General features: G+C 43.3%; 1 protein-coding gene and 1 long non-coding RNA gene across 3 annotated transcripts in view; one reads left to right on the forward strand and one right to left on the reverse strand.

Moving 5' to 3' along the window:
- Positions 1–1,698: 1,698 nt before the first annotated feature.
- Positions 1,699–16,603, forward strand: part of kiaa0930 — a 19,490-nt gene continuing 4,585 nt past the window's right edge. Inside the window, exons 1-6 of the mRNA XM_005734152.1 lie at positions 1,699–2,260; positions 13,264–13,412; positions 15,580–15,684; positions 15,770–15,847; positions 15,945–16,046; positions 16,394–16,534. Of these exons, the coding sequence (XP_005734209.1) occupies positions 2,116–2,260; positions 13,264–13,412; positions 15,580–15,684; positions 15,770–15,847; positions 15,945–16,046; positions 16,394–16,534 (720 nt within the window). The 5' untranslated portion in view covers positions 1,699–2,115. The remainder of the gene's footprint in view (positions 2,261–13,263; positions 13,413–15,579; positions 15,685–15,769; positions 15,848–15,944; positions 16,047–16,393; positions 16,535–16,603) is intronic.
- On the reverse strand, positions 3,955–5,637 carry LOC102200202 (uncharacterized). 2 transcript variants are annotated; one of them, XR_311761.1, is made up of 4 exons: positions 5,364–5,637; positions 5,017–5,143; positions 4,782–4,901; positions 3,955–4,523 (listed from the first exon to the last, which is right to left on the reverse strand). It is a non-coding gene; the product is annotated as an uncharacterized LOC102200202 (long non-coding RNA). The 2 variants fall into 2 exon arrangements; XR_001290386.1 differs by having other exon boundaries at positions 5,017–5,157.

The following is a 16,603-nucleotide window of genomic DNA, read 5'->3' on the forward strand; positions in this document are numbered from 1 at the left end:
TGTGTGTGTGTGTGTGTGTGTGTGTGTGTGTGTGTGTGTGTGTGTGTGTGTGTGTGTGTGGGGTTGGGATCAAATGTCGGATGTATTTTGGTGGTTTATTGTTCTGTGAAATGTTTACATTGTTTATTTGTTGTTTGATTATTGGTTCATTCTTGTTGTACTAATAAAACTTATTATAGAATAACTTGGTTTTGACTACCCTTGTCGCACAATGTTGCCTTGAAGCAAAAACCAATATCTGTTTGGGGGGGGGGAGGGGGGTCAAACTTTGATTGATATATTATTAGGGACGCTAAAGCTCCCCCAAAATACGGTGAAATATTTTTTCCCCCAAAAAATTAGAAAGTCATGCAATAGCCGGTTTTAATAAATCCGTTTAAAAAGTATTTATTATTTATCTACAGTACAAGAAAAAAATGTCACTTTTATTTTCGTTATATATTTTATTTTATTCAAATATTTATTTACGTTCCGCGACTTTATCTCGTAAAACAATGACGTAATCCTTTGTCTTGAACAAAGGGTGTATTTGTTTACGTGCACTGCTTTGTCCGGCGCTGAGGTCTGGTTTCTGTGTGCGGGGTTTGCTGCGGGACGACGCTGATGTTTTGCAGAATTCCGTGACTGTCACAAACTGGGACCTGATCGCTCCTTCAGTGAAATTCAAAGGTTCATTTCTCAGGCTTGAAGCCGTTAGTGAACTGAAGCTGAAATATGACCAGATGATTTAGGACGACTCACAGAGACGCAGATTTTCAGTGTTTTACACTCGAATTGCTCTCCTTTCTCTTTGCCGGCCAGCAGGGCGGGGACTGTCTTCGCATTACAAACAACAGTAACAAGGGTGTGTTTGATTTAATAACTGCTGAGCCCCGGAGGATTGTAGACCAGCGACATCCTGCAGGACCAAAGGGATTGTTTCCCCCTTCTCATTTAATTTAGTTTTGAAGTTTAGATTCAATAAACTTATATAAATGTTTAAATTAAAAGAAAAAAAATGCAGTCTTTATTTAATTATTTCATTTCTCATATATTTCATTTTCAGCTCCCAGTTTAATAAGAAAATTATCTTGAACCGTTTCCTTAATGTCATAACTGGAATTTTCTGTTGCAATTTAAAATTCATCTAATAGTTTTTAGTTCTTATCAAAATTTATACTTTATAAACTTCGTTTTATAATTTTTCAAAAATATATTTTTTAATTTAACTTTGTATCTTAAATATTTCTTGTTTTCTTTATTGAAATAAAATTTTCTTGAATCTGATTTAATATTTTTAAAAGCTTGTGTTTTATATTTTATCTTTTTCTTTTACATTTGTCGGTCATTTGGAACAAATTTAATAACACCTCAATGCACCCTGTCACTTTTGTATACCACGACATATGAATGAATACATCCTTTTGTATTCGTTTATTTTCTATATTTATCTTTATACCTCTATATCTATCTATTTATCTTAATATTTATCCATCAATATCTATTTTTCTACACTAATTTTATTGAAGTGCTTGATGTTTGTTGTATAGTTTCTGCTATGACAGCTCAATTTCCCTCTCGGATTAACAAAGTCTCTGATTCTGATTCATGTTTATTTTTGTTTTACATTTTGTTTTGTTTTAAATTTGTCCACTTTTTCTATTGTTTATTTAAGCTTTTGTTAAACCGTTTGTTTTATTTTATTATTGTTTATTTCGTCTAAAGTTTGGGTATTTTTGTTCAGGCGGACAGGTCCTGCAGGATCACTGAATTCTTCGGTACGTATTTTTCTGTTACACCTCAGCGCTCTCACGCTCGACCTGCGCGTGCCCGCCGTCGCGGTGCCCTGTCCCTTTAAGAGCCTCGTGTTGTTACAGGAAGTGTGAGGGGTGTTTCCAGCTGATCTGAACAACAGGAGGACCGGAGTCTCCCTCAGCAGTCCGACCTGTCTGTGCTTTTTTCGGGCACCTTAGCAAAGCTCGCCGGTCCCGACCTCCGGCGGCTCCTTTGCGCCGCGAAGAGACAGTCGTTCCGGGGTAAATCAGGAGGAGAGCCGGGGGCTTATTCTCGTCCGATAGCCGTGAGCCGGTGCCGTCGGAAGCTGTTAGCTCGGACTGTCATGATCCCAGCTCGGAGATGGCGTCCTTCCCCGGTTTGTGTAAGGCTGTCGGGCCCGCGGAGGAGGAGAACGGGGAGCTGGACGGATCCCTGCAGCAGATGCTGAAGGCCATCGCGGACGAGAGGAGCCGCCTGAACAGCCGACAGGAGATCAGCGGCATCGGTGAGTGTCTGCGGGCTTCTTCGTATCCACACAGGCAGCACCTGAACTCCCGTGAGCAGGGATGAGCCCTCTGACGTGTTTCAGGCTGGCTCTCATTTATCTGTGGGTCTGGTTTACTTTGGAGCAGGGCCGGATCTATCTGCTGAAGGCCCCCGGGGCTGTACTCTGGTGTTGGGACCCCGTGAAGACCCAAACACAGTGCTCTCCTCGCTTTCTAACCCAGCAGATGTTTCCATGTTTAAGCATTGGTGGACATTTCTTTAAACTAAATACAGGTGTGAAACGGTTTTTTAGTTAACCAAAAAAGTCTAAAAATGCACATGCTGTTCAAACAGGGTTCGGGCTTAGAGCCACAGCGCACAGTGGAGTTTTAAAAATACAGTAAATAACTGTCAATGTTAAATAAGAAATTGCAGGTCCTCTAGTGTCCACCAGAGGCTCCAGCAGTGAACAAATGTCCAACTTTACAGCAGAATAAAAGCCCCAAAATATTGGAGTGATTATAAAATAATGATCTGAAGGCAGCTTTGATCAATAAAAATAATAACTGACATAATGTAATGACATTTATGGTTAATTTTCTAAACTCTGAGCTCCACAAAAGTCAGAAATCTGTTTTCTGAGGAGGACCTGAATGTCTCCTGTAATGACATCAGCTGCCGTGGATCCTCCATCTCTATGTTTCTCTTTTTTGCGAGGACTGTGTCGAGTCCTCGTGACTGCCTTGTCGCCCGGTCCTCGTCACGAGCCTCGTTGAAAATAAAAATGAAAGTTGATCTTTGCTCCGGCCTGTGTTTGCCGCCAACATCGTCGGAGCGCCGCTCCGCCTGTTTCTGCTGCTCATTTGTTCTGATGGATAAATCAATGAAGCTCTGTTCACAGCACATGACTTCATCACAGCAGCTTCACTGTCATCACCAGGAGCAGAGCAAATGTCAGACACTGCAGTGCTACCTCTGCTTCGTGTCATCATACAGTCTCGAGCCAGGCCTCATTTCTTTCTTTCTTTTCCACTGTATTAAACTAAATAGAAATCAGAGTTTGTACAAATCTGATGAGCTTGAAAGCTGATCTGTGGTCTGACCACATTATTTCCTCCTGTCATTACAGAGATGAGCCTGGTCTTGGGTCTTTTCAGATTCTGATCATCAGCTGTAGATGGTTTTTAGGCCTCACTCTTCTTCTTTTGTCCTTCACTTGTCCACTTTTCCTTCTTTTAAAATAAATAAAATTATTTTTCTATTTTTTAGGACACACCACGCTGAGATAATCTAGGTCTTCAGCTCTTTGAAAATCACCTTGTTAGTACAAAAATCGTATCGATGTTAACCTGTTTTATCTTTGGCACATTCTCATTTCTTTAACAGAACTAAAGAAATGAAGTGTTTCAGGGATCATCTGGTAATAAAAGACATGATTAAATGATTTGTTGCTCAGGTGGCCATCATGTGCAGTTGCAGCACTGGTTCATCCTTGAATTTGGAGCCTTTTCATGTTTGAATGATTCACAGGTCAGAGTTCAGAGGATTAACAAACACGATCCTATGGAAATGCTCTGGTACGAGGACTGGACTGAAAAGAAGTGAAAAAGCAGCCAGTGTCCAAAGAAGAACTTGTACTGCTGTTTAAGAGCACTTTAAAAATTCACAGAAACTCTTGACTCCTTAAAAGCAAAATATAATGAGTTTTGGCTCAAGACTTCTGCACAGTATGACAAACTAAACATTGGGTCTTCGAGTGTTGATCACATGAAACATCCTCAACTTAAATAATAATGAAACCAGTTGATGCAGTTTGACTCTACGTGTTCCTTAAGGCTGTGGCTTCAACTTCATTATTCATGGTTTTATAATACAGTGGACCGTTTATTAGCTGAACTCAAGGAGAGAAAGTCAGTCTGTGTTAGTTTTATATTTAAGGCCACAAACACAATTATTTAAACTGAGCTAATTTCTAATAGACTCTGGATTAGTTTACAGTGACACAGATCTATTTTTTCTGAATAAGAGCAGGTTTCCAGACTAATCGATCGATAACTTAAATATCGTCTGTGGATACGTCACAGCGTGTGTGTGACACCTGCGGTATCACACACATGCACCCCTGTGGTGTCACACAGGGCAATATTTAACGGTAAAGACTGTACAGCGGGGCTGGAGGTGCTCCTGTTTCTTCATGCAGACTCTGTCGTGTCCTTGGATGCTCCTCTGCAGGCGGCTGGTGGTGACTCAGGTCTGATCCGACAGTGACTCAGGTCTTTGCTCTGATCACAGAATAACTCGGATCAGTCTCTCAGACGCAAAAACCTGGTGATGTCGCTAAAAGCATGGTGAGTATATAAGCTCACACACAGCTGACAATCACGACAGCTGACTCAATAAGGAAACTGAGGTTTTTCACATTAAAAGCCTAAGGGATGTGCTTACAGTTCTGTTTTTGCTCGTTTACACAGTAAGAATTTATTTTATTTTAGCTTTTATGATAAACCATGAGCTGAACATGCTTCAGATATTTCACTTACCAAGCTCTTCACAGGAAATGATAACCAGCTGCCTCCCTCCTCCATGTTGGGGAAATGTCCTCCAGCTCTACTGAGCCATCACTATCAGACCGTGGGCGGAGAGGCTCTCTGGAGAGTCAGCTGAATGAAAACACGGGAGAGGAAGGGGAAAGGCGAGCTGAGTATAGCGGCTGAACTTTCAAAATAAGAGCGTAAATCCATTGCAGCTAGCATAGCTCTTGGGGCAAAGCTCCACCTGGGCAGTCCACACAGGTGAGGTCTGTGTGTGGTGACAAGTGGCATGATGTCAGCTCCGGCAGCACCTCTGCTAGGTTAATGAGCAGCTCAGAACTCTGGGTGTGACTATGATTCTGCATCCACACCTGAATAAACACAGCTGCTGAAAGTTTAATAGAAAATAGAAAAACATGGAGGGCGATTAGACCGCCTCGGTGCTTGTTATCGGTTGGTGGCGGCTCGTATAATTTGAATAGGAGCTCTTATTTGAGAATTCACGGTCTGAACTATAAATACTCGCTGAGGCAGTGAAGCGGCAGCCAGGCGAGGCAGAGAGATGAACATGAATGATTTAGCTTTAATTACCTCCTGCTGTAAATACTCTGACATCAGCGCAGCTTTCACGCTGACGCTAACGGAGAGAGCGTCCATCGATCGTCTGAGATCTGCTCTTCAGGAACTGTGGTGCAGAGTTACCGCCGATCTGACCGTGACTCGCTCTCTGCTGACAAATTATTACAAATCCTGCTAAATATTTAATGAGGCCACAGTCCGAGTCCGGGCAGAGGTGGTTGAAGTGCTCCAGTTTGTGTCTACGTGCACATATGGTCAGGACGTCACAGCAGCTCCAAGCTGTGCACAGTCTGTCTGTGGAGTGGACTGTTGGAGCCAGACTGTAAAGGTTTAATGTACAGGACCAGTTGTTACCGTCTATTTCCTTTAATAAGCGAATGCAAACATCTCAGTGCTGCGTTTATTTAGCCGATTGGTTTTTAGCTTTAATTTATGTAAGGCTGTAAACTTTGAACTTCTAGACAAAGGTTTTTGTAATTTGTTTAACAAAAAGTAAAATCAGACCTGTTTGGATCATTTTCAGAGTAGCTTTGCATGATTCACAGTTTAAAATAATCCTGTATTTATTCCCGAGCCTTGCTTTAAAACTGTATTTCCCAGATCGTTGGTGAGTGGTTGCTTGAGGTCACTGGCTGGTTTCAGCGAGGGTGACAGCAAAACAAACCTCCCTGTGGCTGCTTTGGTCAGTAGAAGATTGCTGCGGTCTCGTGTAGCTGGAGTTTCACTCAGTGTGTCTGCAAACACAAGTGTGACACTGGAAATGTTCCTTACCACTGTGACTTTAGTGACCCTCAGTGCGCTCAGAAAGAACATGTTGATTATATTTAAAGCACAGTCTGTGTAACCTTTTAATTTAATATTCCAAATATTTCCTCCCAGCTTTGGGTTTGCCTCCAATGTTGGAGAGGAAGCTAAGCTTAGCTGTGTTGGCTTCATCACGTCAAAGTCAGCTTTGTGGTCGTCATACTGATGCTCAGCTGGATGGTACGCCAACGCTCTCTCAGCTGCCGTACAACATCTGTGACATGCAGATTGTATCAGAGCAGAATGAGCGCTGGCCAGTCAAAGGTTGTAGGTGTGAGTATTTGCATTTTTCTTTAAGTACATTGGAGCTTAATTACGAAGCACTTTCAGACGTTTGGCCTCAGTGGCTCAGACGTTGCAGAGAGTCTCGCTGGTTCATTCGGCGCTGGTGCGTGCACTTTGTTCATCCTTTCATCCAGGTCACTGGAGCTTCGAAAGCACATCACACAGGATTATATAACTGTCATGAAAAATGCAGCAGGCCTACCACGGCTCATGATATTTCTACCCACTGCTGCAGAGAGATTTGGGGTGATTCAGCTCACTTTCCTCAGATGATGAGTGATAGTGCGCCGGGCTTCATAACACAGTTGATGTATTTTTAAAATGGCATATGCAGCTATAAATAGAGCTGGACTTTTATCAACGTCCCAGAGGCTCCTGCAGAACTGTACTCTGCTTCAGTCAGCTGTGAGCCTTTAACACCTTTAAACAACACTCTGAAGCCCAGGTGACATTATAACAAGATACAACAAGATACCTGGGTGAGTTTAAACTAAATGACACTGTTCAGCACATCAAGGCTGACTCATCCTCGACTCAAATCAGAATACATTTCCTTGAATTCATACATTACAGTGAGCCTTCACGGGATGATTTTGTTTTTTACTGTTCTCTGGTTCATGACGTCATCATCTTCACCTTCGTTGCAGTGTGAAGCTGTGATTTCAGGGATCTGCAAGTGGGGTTATGTCACACTCAGACATGGTCACAGTTTCTGTCATAAAATCTTTTCATGAAAGACTCGATCTAATCGATTATGCGGAGTGCTTAGTATGACATGCGTGGTAGCTAGTGATTTTCATGATCATGTCAGCAGAAGTGGTTCATATGGGACTCAGCAGGGTCATCGGCATATGTCATGAGAAGTTGTTGAAGACCCCAAAAAGTTTGAACATGCTGGTTTTCAGTCAGGATGATGTAAGGCAGCGCTGGTTTTCTTTCATTCATGTATATATATTTTTTTAATTTAATCTTGATTTATACAGGTATTCCCATTGAGACACAATATCTCATTTACAGGAGAAACCTTTTTTGGACAAACAATTATCACACCAAGGGGAAAAATCAACTTTTTAGTGGGATTTAAAGAGAGCTGGGGGCTCTCTGGGTAAGTTTGGCCATTCTTTGGGTGGTTGGAGTGGTAATAGAGGTCCTTAACATCCATTAGGTCGTTTACGTTGTCATCAGGAGAAACTGAAACATGCTAGTCTTTTAGTGGCATGTTATGTGGTGTCGCAGCATTGGTCTTCTAAAACATTTAGTGGTCATTATCATTCCTGATCTGAACCATTGGTTCAGTCTTCTGCATCTGACCATAACTAGGCTGATCTCGTATATCCTGAACCTGCCGTGGTTAGTTCCTTTAGGAGGTTTTAGTAAGATTTCAAGACAATTGTAGTCAAACTTTTGTTGGTTCCAGCGGCAAGAAAGAAGGTTTGAGTTGCCATTAGGGAGGTTTGAAGAATCCTTTGGCTCTAATTATAAATGCGATTCAATAGGTAGTTTTAGGAGTTCTAGAGAAAATGTAGGTGCTTCCTTTAGGTCTATATGTGGTTCAAGTTCTCTTGTAGGAGGCCTTTGGTATAGTTTAGGTCAGGGGTGTCGAACTCCAGGCCTCGAGGGCTGGTGTCCCGCAGGTTTTAGATATCACCCCGTTTCAACACACCTGAATCAAATTATTAGTTCATTACCAGGCTTCTGGAGAACTTCAAGACATGTTGAGGTGATAATTTAGCCATTTAAATCAGCTGTGTTGGATCAAGGACACGTCTAAAACATGCAGGACACCGGCCCTCGAGGCCTGGAGTTTGACACCTGTGGTTTAGGTATTGTTGGAGTCAGTACGAGGTTGTATGGAGCCTTTATTGGTCTCTGTTCAGGTTTTCAGTGGTTCAGGGTTTGCTCTCTCAGATGATTTTTTTTTTTTTTTTTTTTTTTGTTTTAGGAACCTTTCGGATTTCTAGAGTTATCCCAAACACAGTCGTCTGGGCTCCAGAGTTTCACAGCGAATACTCTGAGGATATTTAAGGATATTGGTAAACAGCTACACCTCTGGCATGATAGGTGGATCTTAAATGCAAAATCTGGGCTGTTTGGTGTTCACATGTGATTAAAACAACAGCCAACAACACAAGGTGTGGCAACAGTTGACGCTGTACCATCATCAAAACCCTGGAAGAATGTGGTTTGTCCTTCCTGCAGAGCTGCCGTTTTAAAGTACCAGAAATTAAAGGACTGATGATCAAGTATGAGATGCTGAGGTTTAATAAACTATGCTGGCTGTGAGGCGTGGTTTAAAGTTACTGAGTCATTATTCTGACTGTATAGTTACCTGATATTGGAGCCTGAGTTAAGGATTTCTTTTGGCTGGTTCAGTGCTTCCTGTTGCTCTTTGGAGCTTCTTCTGCTTGGGTTGCCAGCAGGTCGTGTTCACTGACTCACCCCCCGTCTGGGGAAAACATCCCTCATGCCAAGTGTGACTGGATGAAGGCCAGAGGTCACTCCCTTTCTACAGCCAGCGGCTCTGCCTGGCTGCTGCCTTAGCTCGGAGGTGTTGACTTGTGTGAAATGTGAACAGCTTTAAGCAGCAGCCTAAACATTAATTCACACACTTGAGTTTCAGCTGTAAACTCTGAATAATGACTGCTGACATCGGGTACTAACACCACAGAGGAAGTCTTAGTCCTTTTATAGGAGCGCAGAGTTAAACATGAGTAATTCGGAGAGGCTAGACAACAAGACCACAAACACCCATCTTGGGGTGCTTGTCATCAGAGAAGCTTAATTACTTCTGCAGTAATGGCCTGTATTTATATAGCGCTTTACTAGTCCCTAAGCACCCCACATATCCAGTCATCCACCCATTCACACACACATTCATACACTGGTGATGGCAGCTACATTGTAGTCACAGCCACCCTGGGGCGCACTGACAGAGGCGAGGCTGCCGGACACTGGCGCCACCGGGCCCTCTGACCACCACCAGTAGGCAACAGGTGAAGTGTCTTGCCCAAGGACACAACGACCGAGACTCTCCAAGTCGGGGCTCGAACCGGCAACCTTCCGATAACAAGGCAAACTCCCAACTCTTGAGCCACGATCGCCGTAATGTCAGTTCTTTATGAGATGTTTATTTATGAGAAGTACCATTTTTTTTTTAAAAAAAATAAAAAAAATTGTATTTACCTACCAGAACCAGTGATAAGTATTCATTTATTTCCATTATTTGCAGGTTCATTCAGACTCGTCCTCTCAGTCACTCTAAATTAAACCCATAAGAAGTGTTTGTACAATTACTCTGGTTTCATCTTCATCTCAAATTAAATTAAAGCCTGAACAAATCAAAGCAAACGAAGTTTATCCTCCTGGACTGACATAGAGTTAAACTAATTCATTTAATATCTGTGAAATTTAATGAAATGCCAATACACCATCATGGAAGGGCTTTATACCCACATCATGTGGTTTGGTTACTCCTCGTCATGCTGTGTCTCCTTTAACTTTGTACTGATCTTAGAATATTTAGAATTCGATTTTAATTTTAATTGGATATACAGCAAAAGAAAATAAAAGGCTACTTATAAAATCTAGAAACAGAATAAAATCTTAAAGTCTGATCTGATCTTTAGAGAGGGGGACTTTTTAAACAGATGGGAGGTAAAATAGACAATATAGATATATTTATAGCAGAAGGTAATTAAACATTAAACAGGCTAAAAAAATAACTGTGGACAGCCGTGTTAAAACTTTTACAGCAGAAATAAAGATGTAAACATCTTTATTTCTGATGCACAAACTGTTTTGGTTTCTAGAGAGAAGTTCCAGCTTCACAACAACTTTTGCCAAGGAATAAAGAGGAAGTAAAAGAGAGGAATAGTAAGAAAACTGTCACTATTTGCAGATGACAGTGTTATTTATTAGAAAAGAGGAAGATTGTAACTGTTTATCTGAGACTGTAATATCAGGAGTCAGAGACAAATATAACTTGTATTAGGGCTTAAAGTTTGCATGATTAGGGGCGTGGCCTCTTTAACTGACTGGGTGGATGGTGACACCGATGGCTGGAGCTGCTAGCTGTCTGCTAGGCTCCACCTCAGCTAATTGGAGTCACTGAACTGGCCCTCTGGATCATGTTTGTGCTGTTGGAGCCTCAAGGATCTCAAAACTGGATTATAGATGGCAGACAGTTGGTGTCATAACCCACCGCCTCTGTTCAAAGATTGTCGTTCACAATGTACATAGATGGCTTCTTTCACTCATCTTTCAAACCATCTGTACTCTGTCCAAGATGTGAACATTGGCATCCTCGAAAGAGTGACCTTTGTCGTTTAGATGCAGATGGACAGCCATGTCTTGTCTCGTCGAGTTGGCTCTTCTATGTTGTGTCATGTATTTGTGAAGTGGCTGTTTGGTCTCTCCAATGTAGAGGTCTGGGCATTCCTTGCTACACTGTACAGCATGCTCTACGTTGCTAAGTTTGTGTTTAGGAGTTTTGTCTTTGGGATGAGTCAGTTTTTGTCTGAGTGTGTAGCTGGGTCTGAAGTACACTGGGATGTGATGCTTGAAGAAGACTCTTGAGTTTTTCTGATAAACCGGCAACATAGGGGATAACAATGTTGTTGAGTTTGTCTTTCTGATCCTCCCTAGATGGCGTCTCATCTTCTTTTCTGCGCTTCTGGTGTCAGAAATAACTTCTGACACCAAAACACAAAACGTTAGCAGCTAAAATGCAAACGCCGAGGCTTCTAAATGTGGCGTGGTGTCACAGTGGCTTTGTGGTCCACAAAGAGTCCAACTCAACAAGAGCCAATCACAGACAGGAACACACACACACAGCTCAGCATCGATGTGTTTAATTTAAAACATGTTAAACTGTGTGAGGAATCAAAGTTCACCAGTTTTCTTTAATTAAATCAAAATTAGCAAAAACTCTAATGAGCGTGAATCTTAATTGGCTCCGGTTCAGCCGTCTGACCCGCTGACCTTCTCCTGCTGCTCTCCAGGTTTATCTGCAAGAGAAGCTCTCGCAGGAAGTTTAATTCAATGCAGAGTCATTCTCTGGCAACTGCCTGACAACTGTTGCTAAGCAACAAGGCAGGTGCCTCCGGCCTGTAAAAAGGTAGCAAAGAACCCGGGGTGACGGAGGACAGGGGGTCGATACCGAGTGAAACACAGAGCGTCAGTATGAAATCGATTGGTGTCTGTATCCTCTCACACTCGGCCCTGTTTGATCCTTCAAAATAAAAGCGTGTGTAGTAATCCAGCAGCCTGTGAATAATGCATGAGCTGATTTTATTGGTCATAAGGAAGAAATAACTGTGGATCTGAACAAAAGCTGGAGCTGAATAATGGAATAATAGATTTTAGAGACAGAGTGTGAACAAAGCACACTTCCTCTGAGCTGCTTTCAGACATTAAACACTCACTGACACCATATTCACAGGGAAAGGCCTTTGAAACGTTTAAGTCCAGGTTTAGTGTCAGTGCTCGGGTTTTTGAAGCCCGTCTGAATGAAAAAGGTTATTTTAATATTTAATTTTTGTGGAACAGTTTCAGATTTCGTGATGTCACAGTTGTAGTTAAAGCTTTTATTGAAGTGCAGACCTTGAACCTGGATGTTTGGTTAATTAATCAGCTGATTGCTTCCCGTGGCTGCAGGTTGGTTTAAACCTCTGAGGAGCACTGCTGTCCTAAATACCACTTGTGTGCTGCTTGACATCAGCAGCTGCTGGATTCTGTCCATAGATCAGTAAGATCAGTGCTGATGTTGGATTAAAAATGACTGAACTGTCACGGCTGTCTGTTATGTTCCTCGATATGAGTAAATAAATGCTCATGCATGTATTTTTGCTGAAGGAACTCTTGTTGCCGAATAGTTTCTTCCCTTTTTCTGTTTTTGTTCCTCTGAAAGGCCAAAATTTATAAAGAAGCTTGAACTGAGGCCAGATTTCGTTAGCAGTTGAAGAACAAATATTTTTTCCTCGAGCAGCCGATCACTCTGTAAGTGTAAGGTAGGAATCACTGGACGTGTTTCAGGCTTCTCTAGTCTCGCCTTTCCTTCGTTTTAAACGCTGTGATGTCACACAGCACCAAAATGTATTCATTTATTTAGTTATTCAACGTTTGAAACATCTGTCATGTCACAGTTGGTGACAGCTGTTAGCCAATTAGATAATGCTATGCAAATATCATGAGAGAGCAATATGTGCATGAAATAAACTGTCGGCTTTTTTCTAACTGCCGGACTCGGACCGTAAGTGGAGAAAAATGGTGTATGTACAGTACTTGACTACACACTGCAGCTCTTAACAGTCAGGAACACCCACAACAGTAAGGAACGTGAATCCTGTCAAAGTGGTTTTTGTTGGGCAGTCACACATATGTCAAGTACTTTTACTGTGAAAGGAAAGAACAGGAAGATGCCCATTCCATACATGTGTACAACAAAGCAACAAGAAAAGTAAAGGATGGACGTAGCTTCTAGGTCTTAAATCTGCATTCTGCACCAGGGGCAACGATTGCCTAAAGGCGTCTGGTCCCATAAACGTTGATGGGAAAACACGTAAACACCCTCCTCATGAGTCGCGATAGTTTCAGTAACATTGAATAAAACATGGAGTTAATTGAGTAAAACTTGGTCATTAATGGCGTCGGGACGATTATGTGGTGTGCGCCAGCGAGCATGCTCGGACAGTCATGTCTAATCCATCCCAGTCATTTACTCAGAAATCGTTCCACAGACTGTTTAAAAATCTGCATGAAGCTGCTTTAAACTGAATTCTCGTGCTGACTTGTTGTTTTGACCTCGTGTTTCTTGTCTCTACAGGCTGTTTTAAAGATGACCGCATCGTTTTCTGGACCTGGATGTTTTCCACGTACTTTATGGAGAAGTGGGCGCCGCGACAGGACGACATGCTGTTCTACGTCCGCCGGAAGCTCTCCTACGTCAGCGCCGACAACAGCGAGGGCAAGAAGGTGACATGACACTTGATGTAAAGAGTCATCATCGCTCATGTTTCAGACATTTGCAGAGCACCAGCAGAGCCTGACGGCCAGGATTTCAAAATAAAAGGTTTCAGAGAAACGTGAATGAGGCGGTGAGACATGATGGATGTGAGGCTGCATTTGTGTCTCTGTTGGTGAATAATAGATGGCTTGCTGGTCTGGATGTGGAGCAGCATTAAAATAAACCATGTTCAGGCTCCCTGTGAGCTGCAGTGGTTGTGTAACGTTGGTGTTCATGTGAGGATCATTCAGAGGGAGGCTTTGACCCACCATCGCTCCCTTGCCCTGAGCTTTCCTACTACTTTTATTGTGAAAATGCAGAGTTTTTCAGACCCTTTCCTGCGTCTCCTTTATTTATTTGTAGTTTTTTGTATTTTTACCTTCGGTGAACCTGACCTGTGAGTTTTTGGCCCATTAAATGACATATTGCAAATTTTGGATGTGGTTTTGATAGTTTGTCCACCACAGGAGCAGAATATGTGACAGAAAAAAGGAAAATCAGAGAACTAAACTTTAACCACTGAGACGTTGGCTCGGTTATCCAAAGCACCGACCCAGAGTGGTTGCATCTTTCCCACAATCAACCCTGAAAAGACCCTAGAGGACTTCCTGCTCTCTGAGGTGCTCACACTTTCCTCCGTGGCTCTGGCCAGATCTGATGATTAGATTTATCTGAGTCTGCAGCAGAGCGGCTTCGCCCGCAGGTGGACAGTGTGGTTCATTTTTACTGCAGCGTCCGTGGCTGTCAGTCAGACTAACAGCAGATCAGACGATACAGACAGCAGACGCCATAACAGCCGGCGAGATGATCGGCAGCGACAGCAGCCATCAGCTTCCCATCACTCTGTCCTCTGAAGAATGCAGCTTCAGTCACAGGAACAGAACCTGAAACAGAGCAGATCAGAAAAACGATGGAACCAGCTGATGAGACAGAAGCATTAGTCTCAGTAACTGAAATTAATCTGAGGTTAACTTATTATCATTTTAGTTTTTGTCTTTGTGATCAAACGTTTAAACCTGCAGATTTCTCATCATGCCCTAAATCTCAGCCTCGTCCTGCTCTTCATCTCTGGTCGTCATAATTATATTTTATAAGCTCAGGCTCTGTTCGTCCTTCATCCCCCTGCTGTGTCCAGGTCTCTGCTTCCTGTCCCAGAGCAGAAACAGCTCTGGGAACCTTTCTCCTTCACATTTGTAATGTTTCCAGGGAAAACTTATTTAAGCTCAGGAACTTTTTTCCAGCATTTGTAAGTTTAACCAGCTGTGAGCATCAATGCGAGTGTGAACAACCTGCAGCAGACACCAGCTCCTCTGCTTCTGATCATTCAAAAAGTGCATTCCAGATGATCTTTCAGCTGGCATCAGTGTGTGTGACGTGTGATTTGACCTTTGGAGGATTTGCGGGTTTTGGTTCTTCTTCATTGGTTTCATGTTCTCTGATGGACGCCTGGAGCTTCAATCGCTTTAACCCTTGGAGTTTGCGTGATGTCAGACTGAACATCTGGACCAGAAATGGTTCATGACATCAAACTGAAGAAGCTGCACCTGGTTTAAGATGTGAAATCAAAATGGCAGCTGCCGTAAAGCGGGTCATGCTGCTGTGACGTGTTTGCTTCATCGTTCAGGTCAGAAAATGTTCATGAAGTTTGCATTGCTGTGAAATCAGGATCATAATCTCCTGCAACACACACACACACACACACACACACACACACACACACACAATGGAAAACTAGAGTCATTTGACCTGAAATGAGCTTCGTGTTTTTGCTGAATCAGCGTCACTTTTTCAGTTTCAGTTCTTCAAAGCAGGAGGATCTGAGGCCACATAAAAACCACACACACACACACAAGCGCTTCACAGGGAAACCATGACGACCGCTCCTACGCTCTAAATGGTTTCTGAGTGATATGAAGGCTGGCTTGTGGAAAACTTGTATTTCCCTCAAGACCAGACAAATTCACCAAGTGGGCAAGGAAACGGTGGAGGAAGGAAGGAAGTATGTGTATAGGCGGGATGGATGGGGAAAAAGAGGAAGTAGGAGAGGGAATCTGGGAGGAAGTAAGGTTGAAGGAGTTGAGTGATGGTAAGTGTGTTCAGACGTGGTGCTGATGGAGGCTTTGTGCTGTGTTTCAGGTGGAGGTGGAGGTCTACAGGAGAGACTCCAAGAAGCTTCCGGGTCTTGGTGACCCCGACATCGACTGGGAGGAGAGCGTCTACCTGAACCTCATCCTTCAGAAGGTGCAGAGCAGTAAAGTTTAAAAAAAGAATCTTTTAAACTGTTTTTTGTTGTCCTCACTAACCTGAATCCTGCACCCTCTTCCAGCTGGACTATGTGGTGACGTGCGCCGTCTGCACGCGCTCAGACGCAGGAGATATCCACATCCACAAGAAGAAATGTCAGGTAGGCGCTCTGCAACAGCTCGAGCTGATGAAGCCACCAACCTTCTCTCATCCCACCCGTGATTTGTCTCATTTTATTTCCCCTCCTGTGCTCACAGGAAGTGTTCGCATCTCCGAGTAAACATGCCATGGACAGCAAAGGGGAGGAGTCCAAGATGAGCTACCCCAACATCTTCTTCATGATCGACAACTTTGAGGAGGTAAAAGGATGTTTTGAGCTCGTGCAGAGCTTCTGTGGTGAAACGTCTCTGAGCTCACAGTGCTATCACACTGAGGAGGGGAGGTGGGGGAGGAGTGAGGGCGGTGACTGCGCAGATTAGTTGATGAAGCGTGACTAAAAGCTCTCGGCCCATTTAAAAACGAGCTTGTGCACAAGCGCAGCGTTTTTACCGCCACAAGCAGCAGAGTTCGCGCTGGGACAGAAACCGATGATCCTCCAAGGCAAGGGAAACGCTGCTGACCACAGTCACGAGTCGATGTTTCTGCTGCTGCACAGAAAGACACGGGACATTTGCAGGTGAAGTCATGTGACCTTCTGTTTGTGCAGGTGTTCAGTGACATGACGGTGGGTGAGGGCGAGATGGTGTGCGTGGAGCTGGTGGCGAGCGACAAGAGCAACACCTTCCAGGGCGTCATCTTCCAGGGCTCGATCCGCTACGAGGCGCTCAAGAAGGTCTACGACAACCGGGTTAGAGACCAGAGCGTACACCTGCACACATGAACACCTGCACACATGAACACCTGCACACATGAACAC

The sequence above is a fragment of the Pundamilia nyererei genome, unplaced genomic scaffold (genome assembly GCF_000239375.1).
Source record: "Pundamilia nyererei isolate P.nyererei 1_Seehausen unplaced genomic scaffold, PunNye1.0 scaffold00057, whole genome shotgun sequence".
Classification (NCBI taxonomy): Eukaryota; Metazoa; Chordata; class Actinopteri; order Cichliformes; family Cichlidae; genus Pundamilia; species Pundamilia nyererei.